The sequence below is a fragment of the Python bivittatus genome, unplaced genomic scaffold (genome assembly GCF_059951505.1).
Source record: "Python bivittatus isolate LINGU-HERP-01145 unplaced genomic scaffold, Pbiv_v1 ctg000980_np1212, whole genome shotgun sequence".
Lineage (NCBI taxonomy): Eukaryota > Metazoa > Chordata > Lepidosauria > Squamata > Pythonidae > Python > Python bivittatus.
This window is the reverse complement of record NW_028277125.1, coordinates 66,006,150-66,027,249: the sequence shown is the minus strand read 5'-3', so window position 1 is coordinate 66,027,249 and position 21,100 is coordinate 66,006,150. Positions and strand designations below refer to the sequence as shown.

Below are 21,100 nucleotides of genomic sequence, written 5' to 3'. Positions count from 1 at the left end.
GGCAGAGAAGTATCGTCATTTTGCTGCCCTTACTGCGAGGTAGGCCTTAATAGTGGCTCTAACCCATGTTTAGTTGAGTTTGTCCCTTCTTGAGCGCCAGTGATAATCTAGACATCTCTTCTCCCATTTAATCTTCTTCAATTCTTCGTGAACCACACAGAGTGAAGGGATCCATGAGGGGGGAGAGGTTCATAGGTGCAATCTGATCCAAGGTGTTGGCAGCCCTCTTGTTCCATGTGGCCACCAAGGGTTCAGATGGACCGTGCAGCAGACCAGGAGGAACAACTCCCAGCTCCCTTTGAAACCCATCAGGGTCCATCAGTCACCACGGGCAGACTGATCTAATAAGTCCTGCCTCCCTGAGGTGGATAGTGGCACTGGAGAATCCCATGGTAATCAGGGCGTGATCAGACCATGACAAGGGAGACGCTAGAAATTCCTCCAATTCCAGATTACATTGCCACTGCTCTGACAGGAAAAACAGATCAGCTGTGTGACCACTGTCCTGTGTTGGGCCTTGGGTGACTTGGGATAGGCCCATGGCTGTCATGGTAGCCATGAACTTCTGAGCTGCCTCAGACTCCACTCCCAGAGAAGGCAGATTGAAGTCCCCCGAGACCATAAGTCTGGGGAACTCCACCACCAACCCAGAAATGGAGTCAAGCAGCTTAGGCAGGGAGGTTGCTACATAGCAGGGAGGCTGGTACAGTAGCAACAATCCTAACTGATCCCTAGAGCCCAACTTAATAGGGTCTCACATCCTACAATTGTGGAGCAGCGCCCCTGAAAGCCTTAAGAGAATCCTGGATGACAATTGCTACACCACCATTCCTGCCCTTAAGTTTTGGCTGATGCTACATCTGAAACTAAGCTGGGCACATTTCCAAAAGGGGGACCCCCCCCACGTCTTGGTAATACATGCCAGGTCAGCTCTCGTCTGTGATCACAAATTTAATGTCTTATGGAGTCCTTATTACAAGCTGACTTGGCATTTAGTAGTAGCAGCCAAAAGCCAGGGACTCTGAAAGTCTGCTGACCAAGAATAGGGGTTGAGTTCAGGAAGCTGGAACACAGAACTGGTATAAGACAAGAATGGCCCGTTGCCAATTTCCCACCATTATATGCCCATGCCTGTCACCGTGATGTTCTTTCAATTCCAACTGCTCCAACTGTTCTTTCAGTTCCAACTGTTCCCTAGAGCTCAACTTTAGCCAGGGCCTCCTACCTGATTATCTGGAAAGCAGAAACTCTGAAAGTCATTAAAGTCTTATGGATGACAACTGTACCACCACCACCACCACTACCATGGCTTCATAGCTGAAACCCAGATGGGCATATCTATGAGAAAGGGCCTCTTCTCTCCTGGGCTACTCAAGCCTAGTTACACACAGCAAGTGGACTGCCTCATCCACAGTCAATTATGGATGAGGGCAGTTTTATTACATACTGGCCTGGCATCAAGAATCTGATGACCTGATCTACTGAGGGCTGGAAGGCAGGACAGCTCTAAGTCACCAGACTTGTTTTCCCCACAAGTGGCTGACCCACTCATATATCATAACCTTGATGGAATCACTCTCTCCTCCCCCAATTTCATCCCAAGCTATCCGCCTCGCACGCTAAAGAACATACAGTATTTAATCTCCCTCAGAGAGGCTCTCATCCCCCATGGCAGATAACATACCTTCTCCTGGCTGCTCCTGCACTCAGACACTCAGCAACATGGTGGTAAAACAATTGCTGTAGGTCACTAACCACTCCCATTTACCACCCATCCATCCCCATATACCATCCTCTCTCCTTCCATCTCTGGACCCCATTTCAGACAGTCTGAATAGGGTTGTAAATCACACCAGGCCAGTCTCCTTCAAGACAGTCTCAAGCCATAGACTGTACAAAATGGAAAAATGAAAATCTGGAAAATGCCCAGTAGGATAGATCAACCATCTAATTTGGGTATAGAGGGCAAAACTCCAGAGCAGCTATGGGGCTTGGGTAATAACAAGCAGTCCCTCAACTTGATCCACTCTTATCACCCCAGCTCCCTCCAGGTGCTTCTCCTCAAAAAAAACTTCTTAAGAGGTAAGGCAACCATCAGCACTCCTTTGGCAAGCTGGTCCCATTTGTCCAGATGGAAGAGACGAAGAAACTCTAGTCAAATCTGTTCTGCTTAGCTGCTGGCACACGCAAGAATGGGACCCTCTGACCCCACTCTAGGGTTATCTGTGAGCTAGCAAAGTAGAAACTCACAGAGCAGAAGAAACTGCTGGTGAAGTCAATTCACACAGCTTCGGGCTGCTAATTCTCAGACTGTGCTGTGCCAGCTTCCATCTCCATCTGCTGCTCATCTGGTGCAGGCCACCATTACTGCTGCTGGGACCACCTCCAAGCAAGGAAGATGTAAGATTTTTTTGAAGTCCTTAAAAAAGTCTGTGCACACAGTGATCTACCATATCTTCCACAACTTTAAAAGCAAGCAAAACACCAAACTCCATTTAACTCCAAACACCTACAAACACAATCTTTCTGGATGTCATCCTAGTATCTTAGGAGTCCCTTCATCCATTTTTATCTCCTGGAGCTCCTCAATATATAAAGGAACTCCTTGTAATAGGCAGTCAAGGCGAGACTGTTCAGGACTAATTCTGTACAGCACCTACAGTATTACCGCTGTATAGACACCTGATAAAACTACCCTACATATCAAACAGACCCTGTAGAATCTATTTCTATCCTGACTGCTGGACTGTGCCCAGCTATATGTAACTCCAGAAGGCAGAGAGGCTTTGAGAAATAGGCATGGCAACAACTTGAAAATATAGTTGGCAGTGTGTAATATGTTTGTACCTGAATCTCTGTGTCTCTGTGAGTCTTTGCAGCGTCAGTGGAGGATTTGAGGAAGCCTAAAACTCCTCATGGGCATTCCAAATGTTAGAGTAGTACAAGAGGAAGGCAGTCTATTTGAATCCCTTACTTTCTAGAGTTTGGCAGAAGCAGTCTAATTTCCTTTATGCTCTAGGCCTAGTCACTTTGCTCTTCCGACTAAGCACTTATTTAACTGAGTAACTGGGGAGGTGGTAGGCCCAATCTAAGGCAGTGGGGCATATATGGCCTACGCTATCATTCCCACCTGTTTTTCACAGATGTCTCCACCAGAGGGCAGGAAATTCCCTTATCACTAGTAGAAAAACGAAATATCTTTGCTGTATTTAATGTTTATGCTATCTATTTTTAATAAATGCATGTCCCTGCTTCCATGAAATCAATGAAAATATTGTTTTAATCAGCAGCATGCCCTGTAAAAAGAGGGTGCTCCCAGATAGGTAGCTCCTAGAGCTTTGAATCAAAAGATACTGTGCAGCTATTCTTCCTTTCTCTAGATATGAGAAAACACAAGGTTTCAGATAAAAGATAACACTGTCTGGATCCCTTGTAAACATTTCTTAATGAGTCATGATAAGTATATAATAAATGTCCCTTGAGAATGAGAGTGGGATAGAAGTAGATTAGAATTATTATTAAGACCAAAATCTACTCTTTTATCTACAGTTCTTCATTTTCCATTGCACTTATCACATTTGGATAAAAAGTATATTGAAAAAACGTCTTAATTATATTACACCTAGATTTCAAATATACTTGGCTACAACATATATTTTTTTCTTTTTACAAAAGGCAGTTTAATTTCATTAAGAAAAATGTTACAGCACAAATACATCTGGGTAATATAAAGTAAACAGAACCAATGTAAGTTTGGGGAAAACTATATGAAAACTGCCAAGATCATAATGCAGCCAATAACATATTTTTCACACTGTGTTCAAAATGGTATTTTAAAATGTCCACTCACAGCTTGACTGATTACTATTTCCACGGTTTTGCTCTTAATTTCTGAAAGTGTAGTACTTAATATTCTGCATTAGTCTGTATTTTATTCATGATTACAGGTATATTTGTATATAAATTATTGCTGCAAAAACAGTGCTGGAAGACAAATATCTTTCTTATCAGGTTTCCCTTATTCTAAATTGCTGTCAATTAAACCCTATTAAGAATGTTGTAAAACAAATTTTCTTTTCAGGAATATTCCTCAGCAGTAATACAAGCAGTAATTTTGTTATTCCCAGTTTCACACTTTCTGTGCCTCTTTCCCTTTTTCTACACTGCTCTTATTCATTCTCATGAGTATTCTAACTTCTGATATAATACAAAAATATCCGCCTGTGGACCTTGCTGCTCTTATAGAAATACTGTCTTAGGAAAATACAAGGCTCCTACAGCACCATTTAGTAATATAAGAAAATGAAATATTTATATATATTTTTTGCACATAATACCAATGAATCTTGCATAGCGGTAATGTTAAAATGTTCCTTAATGTATAATATATGAGGTGAATATATTAGAAACATTTTAAATGTATGTCGGCATAATATGTGTCGAACTTAGCACAAAGGTCTATATCTGAGCAATAGACTGAGTAAGAAAGGAGACAGTTTCAAATTTTGAAAAATCAGTTACCTCAGGGATGCCCTAGCTCTTAAGAATCTGGATATTTTCTATGACTTCTTGTTATGTATGTATGTATGTGTGTGCGTGTGTGTATGGTGGTTTAAGCTGTTTCTACATCTAATGAGTAAGGTTGGAACTTAACTCTGATACAAAAGGTGTCTTAATTGTGAAAACAAGCCATTCACCAACAGTCTGTTTATAACAGCAGATGCCAGAACTTGATTGACCTTGTCTGGGCTTAAATGCTAAGCAGGTTTGGGCCTGCTTAATACTTAGATGTGTGACCATCAGAGAATACCAGGAGGGTAGGCTAGACTAGGAAGTTGAAAAACATCCTGGACAGGCATAGCAAATCACTTCTGTAATGTTGCTGAAAAAACTGCATGTTACTAGGACTCAAGCTTGACTCAAGGGCATCAACACTTCTACATTCTCTTCACTCCACCTTATGTACTTTCTAAACAAATAATTTCTGTAGATTTTTAAAATACAAATATAATTTGGCTTTCCCTCTAATCCAATTAATTAAATACGAGGAACGTGTGAGAGAAACTAGCTTAGGCTAGAAAATTTGGGAATTACCTTGATAATGTTCTTCATTAAGTGCACTTTTATTCCACCCTATTTAATACAATTCTTTAAGTACTAAATTTTAGGAGGTTGTACCATGACAAAAAGCATAGGGCTGAATTAAATACAGTGGTACCTCTACTTACGAACTTAATCCGTTCCGTGACTCTGATCGCAAGTCGAGTTGGTCGCAAGTTGAAGTAAATTTTCCCATAAGGTTCAATGTAATTACCATTAATCCGTTCCGGTGTCCACGGACCACGCGTCAGGTGCGGAAAAATGGCCGCGGACCACGTGGAATGGGCGGAAAATGGCCGTGGACCACGTGGAACGGGCGGAAAAATGGCTGCGGACCACGTGGAACAGGCGGAAAATGGCCGTGGACCACGTGGAACAGGCGGAAAATGGCCGTGGACCACGTGGAACGGGCAGAAGATGGCCGCGGACCACAAAGCAGGGCGGAAAATGGCCGCAGACCATGTGGCATGGGTGGAAAAATGGCCGTGGACCATGTGGAACGGGTGGAAAATGGCCGCGGACCACGTGGAACGGGTGGAAAATGGCCGCGGACCACGTGGAACGGGCGGAAAATGGCCGCGGACCACGTGGAACGGGCGGAAAATGGCCGCGGATCCGGTTCGTAAGTCGAGGCGAGTTCGTAAGTAGAGGTAAATTTTTGGGGCCGGAGCTGATCGTATCTCGAAAATTTCGTAAGTAGGGGCGTTCATAAGTAGAGGTACCACTGTACATAGTTTCTTTAGTTCCCAGTCTATTATATGGTAACAGACTTCCATTTGGGTACTTAATCTTTGGGGATGCTTCCATACTTGCTGAAATATACATATCAGTATAGATTTGAATTGAGAGCCAGTTTGGTGTTAAGGCACCAGACTAGGGACTATGAGTTTGAGTCCTGCCCTTAGGCACAAAGCCAGCTAGGTGACCTTGGGCCATTCACTCTCTCTTAATCCTAGGAAGAAGGCAATGGCAAACCACGTCCAAAAATCCTGCCAAGAAAACTGCAGGTACTGGTCCAGGCAGTTGTCAGGAGTCAACACTGACTTGAAGGCAAAGAAGGAGCAGGAGGAGGAGGAGGAGAAGGGAGGAGAAGAATCAATTATTGATTTGACTTCCATAGGGCAATTATTCATGACCTTGTCCTCTTTCTTTTCCTCTTAATGTAACTGATACACAGAATTTTATTGATCATACTAATTCCTCTCACCCAAATCATGGACATGCAACAAATTTATGGCATTTTCACATTGAAGAATCAAAGGCCTTCCAACTTGATTGAAGTTCCCATCTGCTTTTCTTGAACTGTTTCACTTTGCTGTTGAACATATTGGTCCAGCAAGAAACTCAAGTGAGCAGGACCATACTGCAGAAATGTGAAATGTCACCAGCTCTTTCCCTTGGGCAGTTGTTATGGTTAGCATCTTAACATAATCTATAAAGGCTTTTTTTGCTTAGGACAGCATTGTCAATGTAAACTCCTAGGATATCAATCTGCAGCACATACTTTAGGACTTGCAGTATTTCCTGGGGACTTGTTTCCATACTAACAATTAGAAGGTTGCAGTCCACAAAGAGAAGAAGATTCTTATATTTGGATTCCCCCCCCCCAAATGAATTACATCTCAATGGGGAAAATGCGACATGAATATTATATTTTTGGAGCCAATGTTTCCATGTATATAATTGTATTGGCACACATTGATTATTTTATTCTCAAGGAATGCTTATTTCACTTGCAGCAGCAACAGTATTTCATAGCCATTCTCTTCCTTAGGAAGAATGACATGGGGCTTCATACATGATTCTGAAACCAAAGTTTTGGTGGGATGTGCTCAGTCACTGCCATCAGCTTCTCCCTCATAATGTGCACAGGTTTCCAGTGATGCGTGATAGTGTAATGGGATAAGAGAATAACCTTGAGGAACAGGAGGAAGAGCTGGACCAAGACAATGGTCAGATAAGAGAAATCTGAGTCCAAAGCAGAAATGTAATTTGAGAAAATGTCTCAGACTTGACCTTCCCTAGTTCTCTTGTAGATAAAGGCAGGGAGGGGGAAGGCACTTTCAGAGTTGCAAGATTCTGTCACTGTAACCCTATAATAAACGTAGCTTTAATATTCATAACTTTGGCTTCCAAGTCTGGTCTACCTTGAAGGGTTGACAGATAGCTTTGGAGCCATGGAGGATGAGCTGAAGGGTAGGCAGATAGCTGGTTTACAAACCCTTTTACACTAACCAGTAACAGCAGCTGTCTTGAGAAGGTGTGGATAAAAGAACAAAAAAGATACTGCATTATGTGTGTAGTCGGAAAAGTGGGTTGCAAAGATTATAGTCAAAGAGAGAAGGAACAATTAAGATTAAAAGAAGCAGAGAAGATAGAGAAGAATTTTGATGGAAAGTTTAAAAAATGAAAGTGGGTAAAAAGGCTAAACAAGAAGTCTCCAAATGAGTTAATGAAAATAGCAATAAAAGTGATGAAATTATTTGGGATGAAACTGAGGGAAGGCTGGAGAGAGCATTTTGATGTGAAATGTGATATGTTAGAAAGTGGAGTTGAAATGAATACTATAAACATCAAGAAAAAACATCAAGAAAATTTTTCAGAATATTGAAAGATGGTGAGTCTGCCATAAGAGAAATGTAAAATATTGATTTGGCTTGCATATGTAGTGGCTGTGCAACTTCTTCAATGTGTGTGTCAAAGCTCCATCTGTGCTTGACAACTGGAAGAAAAATTTGGGAAGTGCAGTGTGGCTTTATGCCAGACAGTTGAGATTCAGCAGGTAATTGAAAAATGAATAAATGTGAGAAAGAACTTTTATTTTGTTTGTGTTGATTCAGAGAAAGTATGATAAAATGAATAGGTTTGAATTAAGGAACATATATAAGTGGTCCTCCGGTTATGATGGCAATTGGGACCAGAATTTCCATTGCTAAGTGACACAGTCACATGACTGCACCACTTAGTGATGGCAGTTCTGGCAGTCCCGACTGCTGTCATTAAGTGAGGACTGTGCACGTTGTTAAGTGAGGACCTCACATGACTGCGACTTCTGACTGGCTTCCACATTGATTTGCTTATGGGAAGCCAGCAGGGAATATCAGAAATTGTGATCATGTGACCATGGCTCATTGCAACGTTGTAATCATGAGCTGGCCACCCATGGCCTGGCTTGAGATCATGTGACCATGGGGATGCTGCAATGGCCGGAACTCTGAGGACTGGTCATAGCTACCACTCATTCAGTGCCATCGTAAGTTTGAACAGTCACTGAATGAGTGGTTGTAACCCAAGGATCACCTGTAATGCAAATAGGGATATTTAATTTAGCTAGTTGCTAAATGTAAGAAGATGATGGAAATAATGCATGCATGAGAATAAATGGAATGCTTAATGAATAGGTAAAGACTGAGAAAGGATTAAGATAAAGAGGTTTGATTTCCCTTTGATTGTTTAATATATTTATAGATAAATGTGTAAGGAATGCTTGTGGTAACATTAGAAGTGTGTTAGGGATGTGAATATGTGTGCACATTTGTATGCAGACAGTGACACATTGTTGGCTGAGAAGCTGAATTATTTGCAGCAAATATTTGCCTGATGCCATAAGGAATATGGATCTGAGAATTAATGTATTAAAGATCAAGATAATTGTGTTTGACAGGTAAAATGGAAAGAATGATTCCAAGTAATACATAAATGAAGACAAACTATATCAAGTGGATGAACTTTTCTACCTTTTATTTACTAAGGGTAGAAAAACAAACAAAAAAGTTGGGCAAATCCTGGTAGAAATGCAGTGGAGAGTATATGGCATTTTGTGATGGATAAGTATTTGTCAAAAGAAGCAAAAATGGCTATATATAAAAACACATTTCTGTATATGGAAGTGAGAGATGGGAACAATGTCAGGAGAAACATGAAAATAGTTAAGTGGAATGAGAACAGGTTGCTTAAGAAGATAAAACAAAGAGAAGTTAATCTCTTGCAGGAAGAATCTGGCTGTCAGATAACCCATTCAGTGAAATACCTAGGTTTCCATTTGACAGGTTATAATCAAGAAATGTATCAAAATAACTATACCAAATTATGGCAAGAAATCAAACAAGATCTCAAAATGTGGAGAAATTTAAAGCCTTCCTGGTTAGGATCAAGTGCAATTATCAAAATGAACATATTACCCAAGATAAATTACTTGTTTCAAATGGTGCCATTCTCAATCTCAGAGAAAACCTCACAAGAATGGCAAAAAATTGTCTGTATAGGTAGTCCTTGACCTATGACCATTCGGCCAGCAATTGTTCCAAGTTACAATGGCACACAGTGAATGGAGGTTACAACCAGTCCTCAGAGTTCCAGCTGCCCCAGCACTCTGTGGTTACGTGATCACGATTGGGAGCTTGGCAACCTGTTCACACTTACAACCAGTTGCCAGGTGCCTCATGATCACCATTTGCAACCTTTCCTGCTGGCTTTCCCAGAAAGTCAATGAGGAAGCTGACAGAAAAGGTTGCAAGTTGCACCCTCTCCTGCCCCTCTGCGCTTGTGCCGTGCCAATCACTCATGCACCCCCGCATACCCTTCCTGATCCACACTCCTGTGAACCCTACCTGACCCACAGAGCGCCTCTCGCACACCCTCCCTGATCTATGTGGCGCCTCTTACGCACACCTTCACACCCTCCCTGACCCATGCAGCACCTGAGCAGCCCCTTGCACCTTGCACACTCTCCCTGATCCGCACGGCACCACTCTCACACCCTCCCCAACCCATGCCGTGCCTCTTGTGCACCCCCTCATATTCTGGCGGACCCAGCAGGAACCACTTACCTGCCTGCCAGCCTGAGAGTTGCAACTTCCTGCCAGCTTCCCCACTGACTTTGATTATGGGAAGCTGGCAGGAAGTTACCTTGCCTAATGACCGTGGGATTCAGTTAACAACGGCAACCGGGACTGCAGGGAATACTGTTGCTAAGCGATGTGGTTGTGCTTTACCACTGCATCGCTTAGCGATGGACATTCCAGTCCCAACTGCCATCCTAAGTTGAGGACTACTTGTATGGTTTTTAGGGGGTCTAAATGTTTATGAAAACTGTAAATTGGTTGGAGAATAAAGAAGGGGGACGATAAAAATTAAATATCTATCTACTTTTTCCATGCAGCTCCTTCCCCCCTTTTTTAGTGTTTATAAAAACATTAAATAATACTAAAAGATGTTAGCACTAAGTATTAAGCTTAAAGATAAACAATTTTCTCATATTATAAAATAACTCAATGCATTTTGAAACTGTTTATCCACGTCACACTCAGCATTAATTGTATAATTTAAGCAACCTTATCATTACATTTTAGAAATTATATTTAACATCAATATAATCTTTTTTCCTCATCTTTAAAGGTTTAATTTATCTAAATCATTACAGTGGTAACAATTTCTAGTTTCTTTTGTATAAACACCACTGTCTTTAGTTATTATCTGTATTCTATAATGTATTATTCACATTTTATAATTCAATAAAACAATTAACTTGGGGAAAACATTTTTAGAATTAAAAAATAAGAAGATGAAACAAGAAGAGATAGGAACAAAAATGAGTGGGTTATGAGTAAGTGTAGATTGAATACTAAAATGGGTGATCAGTACGAAATAAGTACATTGAAGTGGTTTGGTCACATATTGAGAATGAATGAGGATAAAAATGCAAAACAAATATTTAAAAGAACAGTGAATAGGTTAAGAAGAAAGGAAGGACTAAGAAAGACATGCCTGAATAGAACTGATGAGATCCTCAGAAAGAGAAAGAATAAAAGTCTGAAGAATAAAAGTCAATATATGAATTAGTATTTTGAAAGGAATATATGTATGCTAAGTTTACCTAGATATTATTGAGAAGACAGAATACTTACCAAGCTCCACAGGCAGCCTTTTAATAGGATTTCTCTCTAACAGAAGAGTTTTCAACTGCCTTTTTAATAAATAAGAAAATAACAAACATTTAAATATATAATGAATTTCAAATGACAAATATGATTAGTCAAGAAAATAAGAGACAATGTATATATTCTTATACCATTTTAATGAAAGAGTAGATTCCTGAAAGAATCTAAATGGATCTAATTAATGAATTATGATGTAATATATGTGCATGTATAAGAATACTGTTTATCAATTCCTAGCCCACATCAGGGGCCAACAGGATGGAGATGCTTTCTATGATGTCTCCTCAGATGTCTAGTTAGAAAATATATTTAGTCATATCAGCTATAGAATGATTTTTCAAAGGGTTATTATTTTAAATATTTAGTCCATAAAAACGTTACATCATCATCATCATCATCATCATCATCACCATCATCTATCTGCTGTACAAATCAGGAGAGCATAATTTGAAATTAGCCTCACTCTATCATTAAGAGCCATTTCAAACATTATATATGCCAGACTGGCAGTAAATGCAAAAAAAAAAAAAAGTCACAACAAACATATTCACGCTGTTTTCTTCATGTATTTATATGTGAACTGAGAAAGAACAGAAACAATGTAAGTGAAGAAAGCTCGCTGTGGACCCTATTTTTCTGCAGCCCATTATTTTGATGCTTTCCCCCTAGCCTAATTTAATTCTAGTATCAAAGCCAAAAAAAGGAAGAGTTTGCAGGGAAGTATCATGACATGTTAGGACTCACTTCAATTGCCATCAGATTTCTTCAGGAGATGAGAGGCAGCATATATGTCATGTGATTGCTCTTAGCACAGCTGGGAACCCTAGAGACTGTTTCCCAAGATAAAGCCAACATTGCTCTACAAGCAGCAGTGGCAATGTCTGGGTCACAGCTTAGATATGCAGTGCTAAAGTAGTAACCAGAAGCTTCCTAAGTACTGAGTTGTTTCTGAAGAAACAAGCAAGCCCAACACAGAAACTGAGCAATTTCACAAAGCAATGAGCCACCAACCTCTACAAAAATCTTCAGTTTGCCTATTCAGTACAGGTTGTTCCAGGAGATGACTCATTGTGGGACATCTCTGCCATGCTGAATATGGATAGGTGTGGCATGGTTTTGGAAAGGAGCCAGCTTCCCTCACTTATCTGTCTTTTTTGATATTAACATCAGATCTCACTTTCTTTCTAGAAGTTGGCAGACACTTGAATAAGAAAAAAAATCTGTTCCCATTTTTTAATTAATTTATTTAAAACTACATATTACTGTATATGCATTATTCTTGCTTTTTGAAAAGCATGCTTATTTATCATGAAAAAAATGCATCCATGTGGCACAAATAAAAAAAAACTACAACTCAAATCAGGGCTCTGCACCAATCTCCTATTTAAGAATTAACCCCAGCTGCTATTACTAGTTGCCCCACACTTCATTAGTGATACTGGTAATGGCCTCTTCCAAATCAGAGCTCAGCCTGATGTAGCCTGAGCCTACATCAAAGCTGATTTTTGTAGAGGCTGGTGGCTCATTGCTTTGTGAAATTGCCAAATCACTGGATAGGCAATACCAGTGGGCAATAATTTACAACTACTACTACTATTTTGTCAGAGCAATGGAGAAGAAACTTTAGGACTTTTTTAATAACTGTACCTGTCTTTCTTAAATGGGGAGGTAGCACTGCGTAATGTATCTCAGGCCAGTCTATTCTGAGGACAAAGAACAGCTGAAGGGTATGGTTATAACAGTGCTTCCCAAACTGGGCAACTTTACAATGTGTGGATTTCAATTACCAGAATTCCCCAACCAGCATGGCCATTGTTAAGAATTCTAGAAGCTGAAGTCCACACATTGCAAAGTTGCCCAGGTTAGGAAACAGAGAATTACAAGGAGACAGTTGCAGTCCTACACCAGATATGGAATGTTGCCTGGAACAAGAACCCTGGCTGCTTTTTCTTCACAATAAAAACAGACTAACACATTTTTTAAAAAATGTTGAGATATCAAAGGATAGATCACCACTTAGTTAACTGTGCTAAAAGTACTTCTAATATTTTGCCCTTTTAGGGTTAATATTTAATCATAAATAATTGCTTGATGATAAAGCAATAATTGCTTTATATAGTATTATTTTTTAGCTAATTTAATATGGATATTTATATTTTTACTGTTTTTAATGTTTGATTTTAATTGTGAGCCACCCAGAGTCACCCTCCAGGGGAAATGGGTGGCATATAAATTTAAGAAATAAGTAAATAAATAAATGAACTATTCAACAAATTCCTTTTTTAAAAAAATGGTAGACATATAATATAGCAGAAAACTTACTTGTGGCATCCAATCTCAGAAGGAAGCTCTTTAAATTTGTTATAACGCAGATCTAACCAAGTAAGATTTGGCAGGTTCTGAAAAAAATCTTCAGGAATTACAGAAAGGGCATTTCCTTCCAGATGTAAATGCTAAGACCAGAGAGAGAGAGAGACAGAGAGAGAGAGAGAGGGATATGTGGCCTGTGAGATTGCATTGCTTAATATACAATTTGTGTGTTACAATTTCCCCCCAAATACTAAAAAATGTTGAAATTATTCAAGTGATTTTAAAGGATTACCAAGGATACAGTAATCTTAAAATGCAATTTGTCTATTCTATTGCAACATCTTAAAAAGTGGGAAAACATAATCTATTTTTTCAGTCATCCTTTAATGATTAGATATGTTAACATTGAAAGACTTACTCTAAGGTTAAATAATTTGTATATTTCTGTAGTAAGATGTTGTAGGTCTTTTCGACTCAGATCCAAAGAAACTGATGAATTTGACCCAAGGTTTTCAAGAGCCTCATGGATGCACCTTGATGAACTAGAAACTGAATCACTCCTCCTTTGAATATTTTGAAGGTTATCTCCACTGCCATCATTTTCTGTGTAATACCACTTTTCTTCCATTGTTAATTAACTTTGACTAAACCAGAAATCTAGCAGCTCTTTATCCAAAGATAAGTAATAAACTGAAAAACAACAAAAAATAGATATGTGTAAATCAACAACATAAACATACTATTGCTTCTAAATACATTTAGCATTAATAGAATATTTTTTTCTTAAATAAGGAATAATGGCTTCCTTGCTTCACTATGGTGCTAGCTCTAATACTGCAATTTTGGAGAACTGAATGCTGACAAGAATTACCTTCCAGAATTGCTAGTATCACTAGCAGATCAGAACAGAAGACAAAATTATAATTGCATTTGGACTATGTATGGGTCTTATAAGTCAGATGCCAAAAAAATCAAAAGACAGTGCTGTCTTTTTTCCCCTCTGCTAAGTTTTAGGTTGTATGCCTTATATAAATAGATGGCATTTGTTTGAGGCTTCATTACTGTAGCTGTCAAAAGGCACAGGCCCATGCTGCTAAACCTGATCAAACTGACATTCTTTTCCCCTAACTGGAGCCCCCAGGCCTACTCTGGGCACTAGGTCCTATTTGAAGGGAAACATTTTGCACTCCTGAACAGTGAAATCAGTGGAATCTAACTTGAGTAAGAATGAGTGAAGACGTTTCTTACCTTTAGCAGAAAGGTTCACTTAGAGTAAAACATGAGTTGGTAAAAGAGCCTAACACTTTGCTTGCTACCTCCTATTAGGAGGAGAATCAAGAGAAGAATGCTTGCTTGTATGTGTGCCTATATAGCAAAGGCAGAAGGAAGGACCAGAGATTAACTACCTCTTACACAAAAAACAGGTAGAACAAAAGACAAACAGGGGACACAAGTCATTGTATAAGTATCTACACCTTACTGACCTTGTGTTTAATAGGCTGCAAGGTACTGAAGTCAATGCCATTGAAATCACACACCAGCAAAGCCTGCTCCTATCCTTTTATTTCAAAAGTCCTAGGGTAGCTAACTCTTCATCTTCATTCACACTGGATACCATACCAGAGTGGACAATAATATAATGCTGGGAGCTAACATCAGTATCTGTGGATATTCTCTCCTCTTTCAGGGGCCTTCCATACATTCCTTCATCTCTCCACGCCTCTGTCACAACATGACTTGGGGTTTTTTTGTTTTTTTTTTTGGACATCTCTAACACTCCACATTTTAGTTTAATTACTGAACTCCAAGATACCAAGTCATTTTGACACTATGCGGTACAGGTAGTTCTCACTTAATGACTCTAATTGACACTATCGTTAAGTGATATGTCATGTGACCACTCCAGCAATGGCAGTTCTGGCAATCCTAGTTGCTGTTGTTGAGTGAATCTCATGCGGTCGTTAGGCAAGAACCCACCTGGATCCAAGCCATTCTTGGAAAAAGATAAGGGACTGCCTCCACTTCAACTCACCCCATCCACCTATCTCCCCCCAATCTCTGTTCTTTTGGCCACCTGCCTACCCGCTGCCACTAGCTGCTCCCGCTGCCCAGCCCTGCTCACTGCTGCACTGTGCGCCACTACTGTACTAACCGGGGCCTTCTTTTGTGCCAGTGCAGCCAGGACCTTCTCTTGCACACCACCCAGGGCTTCTCTCATGCACCAGCCAGGGCCTCCATTGGTACCCTGCCCAGGGCCTCCGTTCGCATGTCGGCTATTGCCTCCTTTTAGCTGGGGCCTTCTTTTGCACCTGTGTGCGAAAGGAGGCCCTGGGTGGGGCGTGAACAGAGGCCCTGGCCGGCATGTAAACAAAGGTCCTGGCTGGGGTGTGAGAAAAGGCCCCACCTACAGCGGTGCAAAGGCGGCGGCATGAAAGAAGGCCCTGGCTGGTACAGTAGTGGCATACAATGGGGCGGCAGGCAGGGCTGGGCAGTGGGGGCAGCTGGTAGGCAAGTGGCCGAAAGGTGGTTGTAAATGCAAATGGGCCCAAATTGTCTTCACCTGACCGCAAGTGCATTGCAATGGCCGGAACTTTGAGGACCAGTTGTAAATCCCTTCATTCAGCACCATCATAACTTCAAACCTTATATTTGCCACCACCTTTTCAAGTAATAGGGAACTGTTCAAACTATGAATTTAGCTTAATTTCATAAATCTGAAATACTAACAGTGTATTATTTGCTTCTAAAATGTATTAGCCAGCTTATAACTAGTATCTCTGAGACAAAATCCAAATCATAATAAATGCTTAAAAGTAGCAAGCTAAAACAGGCATCACAAAAGCTAAAAATATCAGAGATAAAAATATAGCATAGCAGCAGAAATATACAGCGAATGGCAAGAAAGAATTTTAAAAAGCTGAAAAGTATGTACCAGACATGTATCTGTGAAGTATTTCCAAACTTCAGGGACTATGAATGAAAAAACCTTGCACTTAGGTGGCCATCTGCCACATTTCAGCATGTTAGTAGGGAGTCTGATCAACAGGGCTTGGCTGAGCTTAGATACCCATGGGTAGGAAAAGGTGATGCTTTCGAAACTGGGGCTCCTAAGCACGAAGAACTTTATAGATAGCACTAGCACTTTAAATTGGATTTAGATATGAAGCAAGAACCAACAATGGTGATATAATATTGATGTAATATGATCATAATGCCAGGTTTCAGTCAGTACACTATCATTATTTTGTATTAGCTGAATACAAAATACAGTCAGATTCAAAGGCATAAAATCTACATAAAATGTATTTAATAGTCTAAGTAATTAGAAATTAGATCACTGAAACCAGACCATTACTATCGGAGGATTACGGTTGGAATACCTGCCTCTTCTGAAAAAAAGTATTCCATGTCACATTGGACATTTGTATCTCACCGACAAAGATGGATCTCCAAGTATCCTAAGCTACAAACTTAATGTTTAGGAATGTAATGTCACTGAACTTGTCCAAATAACCTTATCCACCAGTTTAATTTAATTGTTAAATAGCACAGGGGTAAGTTGGAGATCTATGCAACCTCAGTACATAAATGATATGGAGTCAGATAGAAACTCCCCAGCATCAACTTGTAGAAACTGCTATCCAAGAGGGAATAGGACCACTATAAAATGGACATTTTTTTCAGAACAGTTGATGGAATTAGAAGGTATTGAGATCTAGGAAAAACAAGAGTTATACTGCTCCTATTGTTTTGGAAAGGTTATTCAAATGCTGTGATGTGTCTATACCTACACAGATCAGAATCATGCAAGCTACAGTATTCCCCTCAACATTTTACGGAAGTGAAAGTTGGACTCTGAAGAAACAGGATAGGAAGAATATTGACACTTTTGAACTTTGGTGTTGGAAAAGACTCCTGAGAATACCATGGACAGCCAAGAAAATCAACAAATGGGTCATCCAGTGAATCAATCTAGAGTTCTCCTTTGAGGAACAAATGATCAGGCTCAAATTATCCTACTTTGGGCACATTGTGCAAAGACCTAGCTCTCTGGAGAAGGCTCTAATGCTGGGAAAAGTGGGAGGAAAGAGAAGATGACAAGCAGCAAGGCAGATGAACTCAGTTACAATGGCGATGGGGCACCACTGGAAGAGCTGAAAGATCATGGAGAACATCTACCAATGTGGTTACTAAGAGTCAACAACTTGATGGCACATATTCAAAATAATAATAATAGTTTTCCCAACAGAAGTCCCCAAATTGAGACTGACAGTCACAAATTTAGTTCCAATTTCAGGCCCAAACCTCAACAGAAAAGAACCCCATTGGAATTTGAAAGAACTCTTCATTTTTTAAAGCAATAAGAGTTTTATCTCTCTAGCTTATATGGTGCACTGGTAGTCCTCATTTAGCGACAATTGGAACCAGCAATGTGGTCATTAAGCAAAGTGATTGCTAACTGAAACTGCATCTGTGCTTATGAACTTACTTCAGCTTTCCTTTGCTTTACAGACCTGCAAAGGTTGTAAATGTGAGGATTGGTTGCAAAGTTACTTTTTCACCACTACTGTAACTGTGAACAGTCACTGTATGAGGCAGTCATTAAACAAGGACTATCTTTAGTCTTCTTGCCATCCCGTGTAAGAACTATTTCCTTTGGTCTCTACTTCAGAATTCTCAGCATTGCTGTTACTTGTTTCCATTCATAGTATAATTTTTTCTTCATTCCACCCACTCAAAGCATCCTTTTCTATCATGCGTGTTCTATAATAAGACCCCTTACCTCAATCACTTAATTTACATTTGTTTCTTTTGCTGGTTTCACTCAGTACAAGCAATGGAATGTTGTGAGTATAAAAGATAAATTCTCAACAATCCTCCTTCCAATGATGTATATGAAAACCTCAGGCTATAGTCTCTAAGTGCTGGATATGTCCTTCACTATATCCTGCTACTAGGTTGGAGGCAGGAGAAGTAATTTTGACTCCCTATTTTTATTCATGCACTGTGATAGGGTGTCCTATCATGTATTTGAAGAACAGATCTGACAGACACCAGTCTTTTTTTTTCCTGGACCTAGGGAATGTGTACAGGATAAATACCCTACAAATAAGATCACTAATTTCTTGCTTCCTGGTTCCATCTTTCTTTAATGAGATTCCCAATCAGCTTCAGAGCCTTGTTGTCAGGTTTGACAACATACAAGAACAAAATTTTCTTAAATTTTTACTTGCAGTAACAGTCTTTAAAGCATGTGTACTGATGTACACTAGCTAATTTCTGGAATTCTTGGAAAACATGCCAGAATAGTTAGATTTTGTTTTAATCTTTCAAATTATTCTCATGCTGGTAAGCAACATTTATTATGAGATACTGGATAGGTGCTTTTGTTTTAGTAACAACACTGAACCATAGAATTATGTAATTCAAACTCCATAGTGTAACAATAACAATTGGGACCAATCTAAATGTCACAACATAATAGATAAACTTATGAATTGAGTTCTTAAAACTTTTCATAGGGATGGATGTTAAACAAAATGAGGGCAGAACAGAAAAGGAAGGAGGAAAAATCCTAGGATATTACTAATCTGTAAAATCTGCATTGGTCATTATCTGAAACTTTGTAGGAGATTGCCAACTTAATTGGATCATACACTTTGGCATGCTACAGTTTTCAGGGATGCTAAGGCAAAAAGGTAGATACAATTTTGACTCATTTTTGAAAATTTCTACTCATAAACCAGAGAAAGATATGGGAATTATGGCAACAGTTATAAACTCTTTGTAAATCAGCATCAAACATCTCTTACTTTCAAGATCAGTGAGATATTCAAAGTTGCGGCATGTTTTTGTTCATTTGAATACTATCAGAAAAAAGGCATACCAGAGTCCAATTTTAAAGTTGCTCCTTTTGCTATTGCTGTTGGCCTCTTCCCTTTTACACAATAAGTAATTCATATTTAATGATATATATTTAGCCAGTTTGGTGAAGTGGTTAAGGCATCAGGCTAGACACTGGGAGACCATGAAACTTGGGCCCATCATTCTCTCTCAGCTCTAAGGAGACAGTGGCAAACCGCTTCTGAAAAACCTTGCCAAGAAAAATCCAGGGACTAGTCTAAGCAGTTGCCATGAATCAAAAACCGAATCCGAAGGTACACACACACACACACACACAATCATATATGCCTGTGCATACAGTACTATGTATGCATATATGCACCACACCAGACACAATTCCTTGGCAATCAATGTGCTTTTTCTTGGCCCTGCAATTCTGTGTAGGTCACCTGCCACCTGTGAAGCTGGGTGGGACATCAGCCCCTCTCCCCCTCCCACCCACAAAGGCACACTCCCCCTTCTGCTCCGTCTACAATTCTGCTTGATTCTGCCGAACGCGGGCTGGCCTATTCTTTTGGAGCCGCTAAATGAGAATCTGCAATTTTCTGAACGGCAAATCACTTTTTTTTGCCTGGGGAGTTAAGTTACACCCAGGATGGACACAACCCCATCCCGCGAAGTGCTCACTGCGTCGAAGAGAGACCCCGGAGAAAAAGGTAAACCCTCTTTTCCTTTGCCATTTAATTTTTAGCATGCGTTTATGTTTATGCTGCGCGTTCGTGTTGAGGTACAATAAAGCAGCAAGACATCTTCCCCGCGGCCTGAGACTTCGCTTGCAGACCCTCCCACTGCCATGAGCCTCCGTTCCTCCTCCTCCCCGCCCTCGCTTCTCTCGTCCTTTCTCACCAACTTACTCCACGGAGTGGTGCGAGGGCCGCCAGCTGCGCCGAGGAGGCCCACTGCCCCTCTGCAACTCAGCCGCCCCCTCGCCTCCCACCCCGGGCATATATTGGCGCACGCCTTTTCTTTATGTCGTGGCGAAAAGGCAACAAACAGGCCTCAGGAAGCAGCTGCCGGGGTCGCCATAGCAACCCTCAAGCTGCTGGGAAGCGCCGGAGGTGGCCTCCTTTCGACTCGCTGGCGCCGGGAGGGAGGGAGAGAGCGGGGCGGCTTCTGCGGCCGCGGAGGAACGTTGGGGGCCCTCGGCTGCCTTCGCATTTTGCACGGGATTCCCCGCTGCTCGCCTCGCGGGGAAAACAGCGCAGAAAGGGAGGGGGAGCAGGAGGGAGAGCAGGCGTAGACAGCCGCCCCGCCTTTTGGATTCTTTTCCCAGCCACGCCCACCGTCTGTCGCCCCCTCCGAACGTTCTCGCTCCGGACACCTCCAGTAATGCCACCTCATAGCCTCAGATCCCCCTTCCTCCCACGCTCGGCTTTAAATTAGGCAGAGATCTAAAATAATGAAGGCTGCAAAAAGCCAGTCTTTGGCAGCTTTAAAAAGCACCCCACATCATTTTCTAGCTTTTTATTTGGATAGGCACCAGCTCGCCCTCGAATCCCTCCCCCACCGTCTTCTCAGGATAAGCCATCACCCATAATGATTTAGCATACTTTGGTACCAGCGTGGCTTTAAAACATTAAAACTGGCCATTGTTTTGCCCTTGAAAGTGCCCTGCCTGTGGGTTGGTTCCATGGGCAAGGAGCACCCCTTCGGTATACTTAATTGCCGCCTCTTTTCAGGCACTCTTCCTGAACAAAGTCTCTCAGTTTTCACAGGACTTGAACAGAATCACAATTTTATACCTTTTTAAAGCAGCCTGATAAGGTAATATACAGTGCATTCGGAAAGTATTCAGACCCCCTTCGCTGTTTTCAATTTTGTTATGTTGCAGCCCGATACTGCAATCA

The 21,100-nt window shown here is 40.8% G+C and overlaps 1 protein-coding gene and 1 pseudogene across 2 annotated transcripts in view; both read right to left on the bottom strand.

Annotated features, from left to right (window-relative positions):
• LRRC27 (leucine rich repeat containing 27) overlaps positions 1–20,432 on the bottom strand; it is a 75,165-nt gene extending 54,733 nt beyond the window's left edge. For both annotated transcript variants that reach the window (XM_088131942.1, XM_088131943.1), the window contains exons 1-4: positions 20,108–20,432; positions 13,768–14,039; positions 13,362–13,492; positions 11,007–11,065 (exon numbers count right to left, since the gene is read on the bottom strand). In XM_088131942.1, the coding sequence (XP_087988068.1) occupies positions 11,007–11,065; positions 13,362–13,492; positions 13,768–13,977 (400 nt within the window). In that variant the 5' untranslated portion in view covers positions 13,978–14,039; positions 20,108–20,432. The remainder of the gene's footprint in view (positions 1–11,006; positions 11,066–13,361; positions 13,493–13,767; positions 14,040–20,107) is intronic.
• Positions 6,356–9,793, bottom strand: LOC148213608 (large ribosomal subunit protein uL10m-like; annotated as a pseudogene).
• Positions 20,433–21,100: the final 668 nt, after the last annotated feature.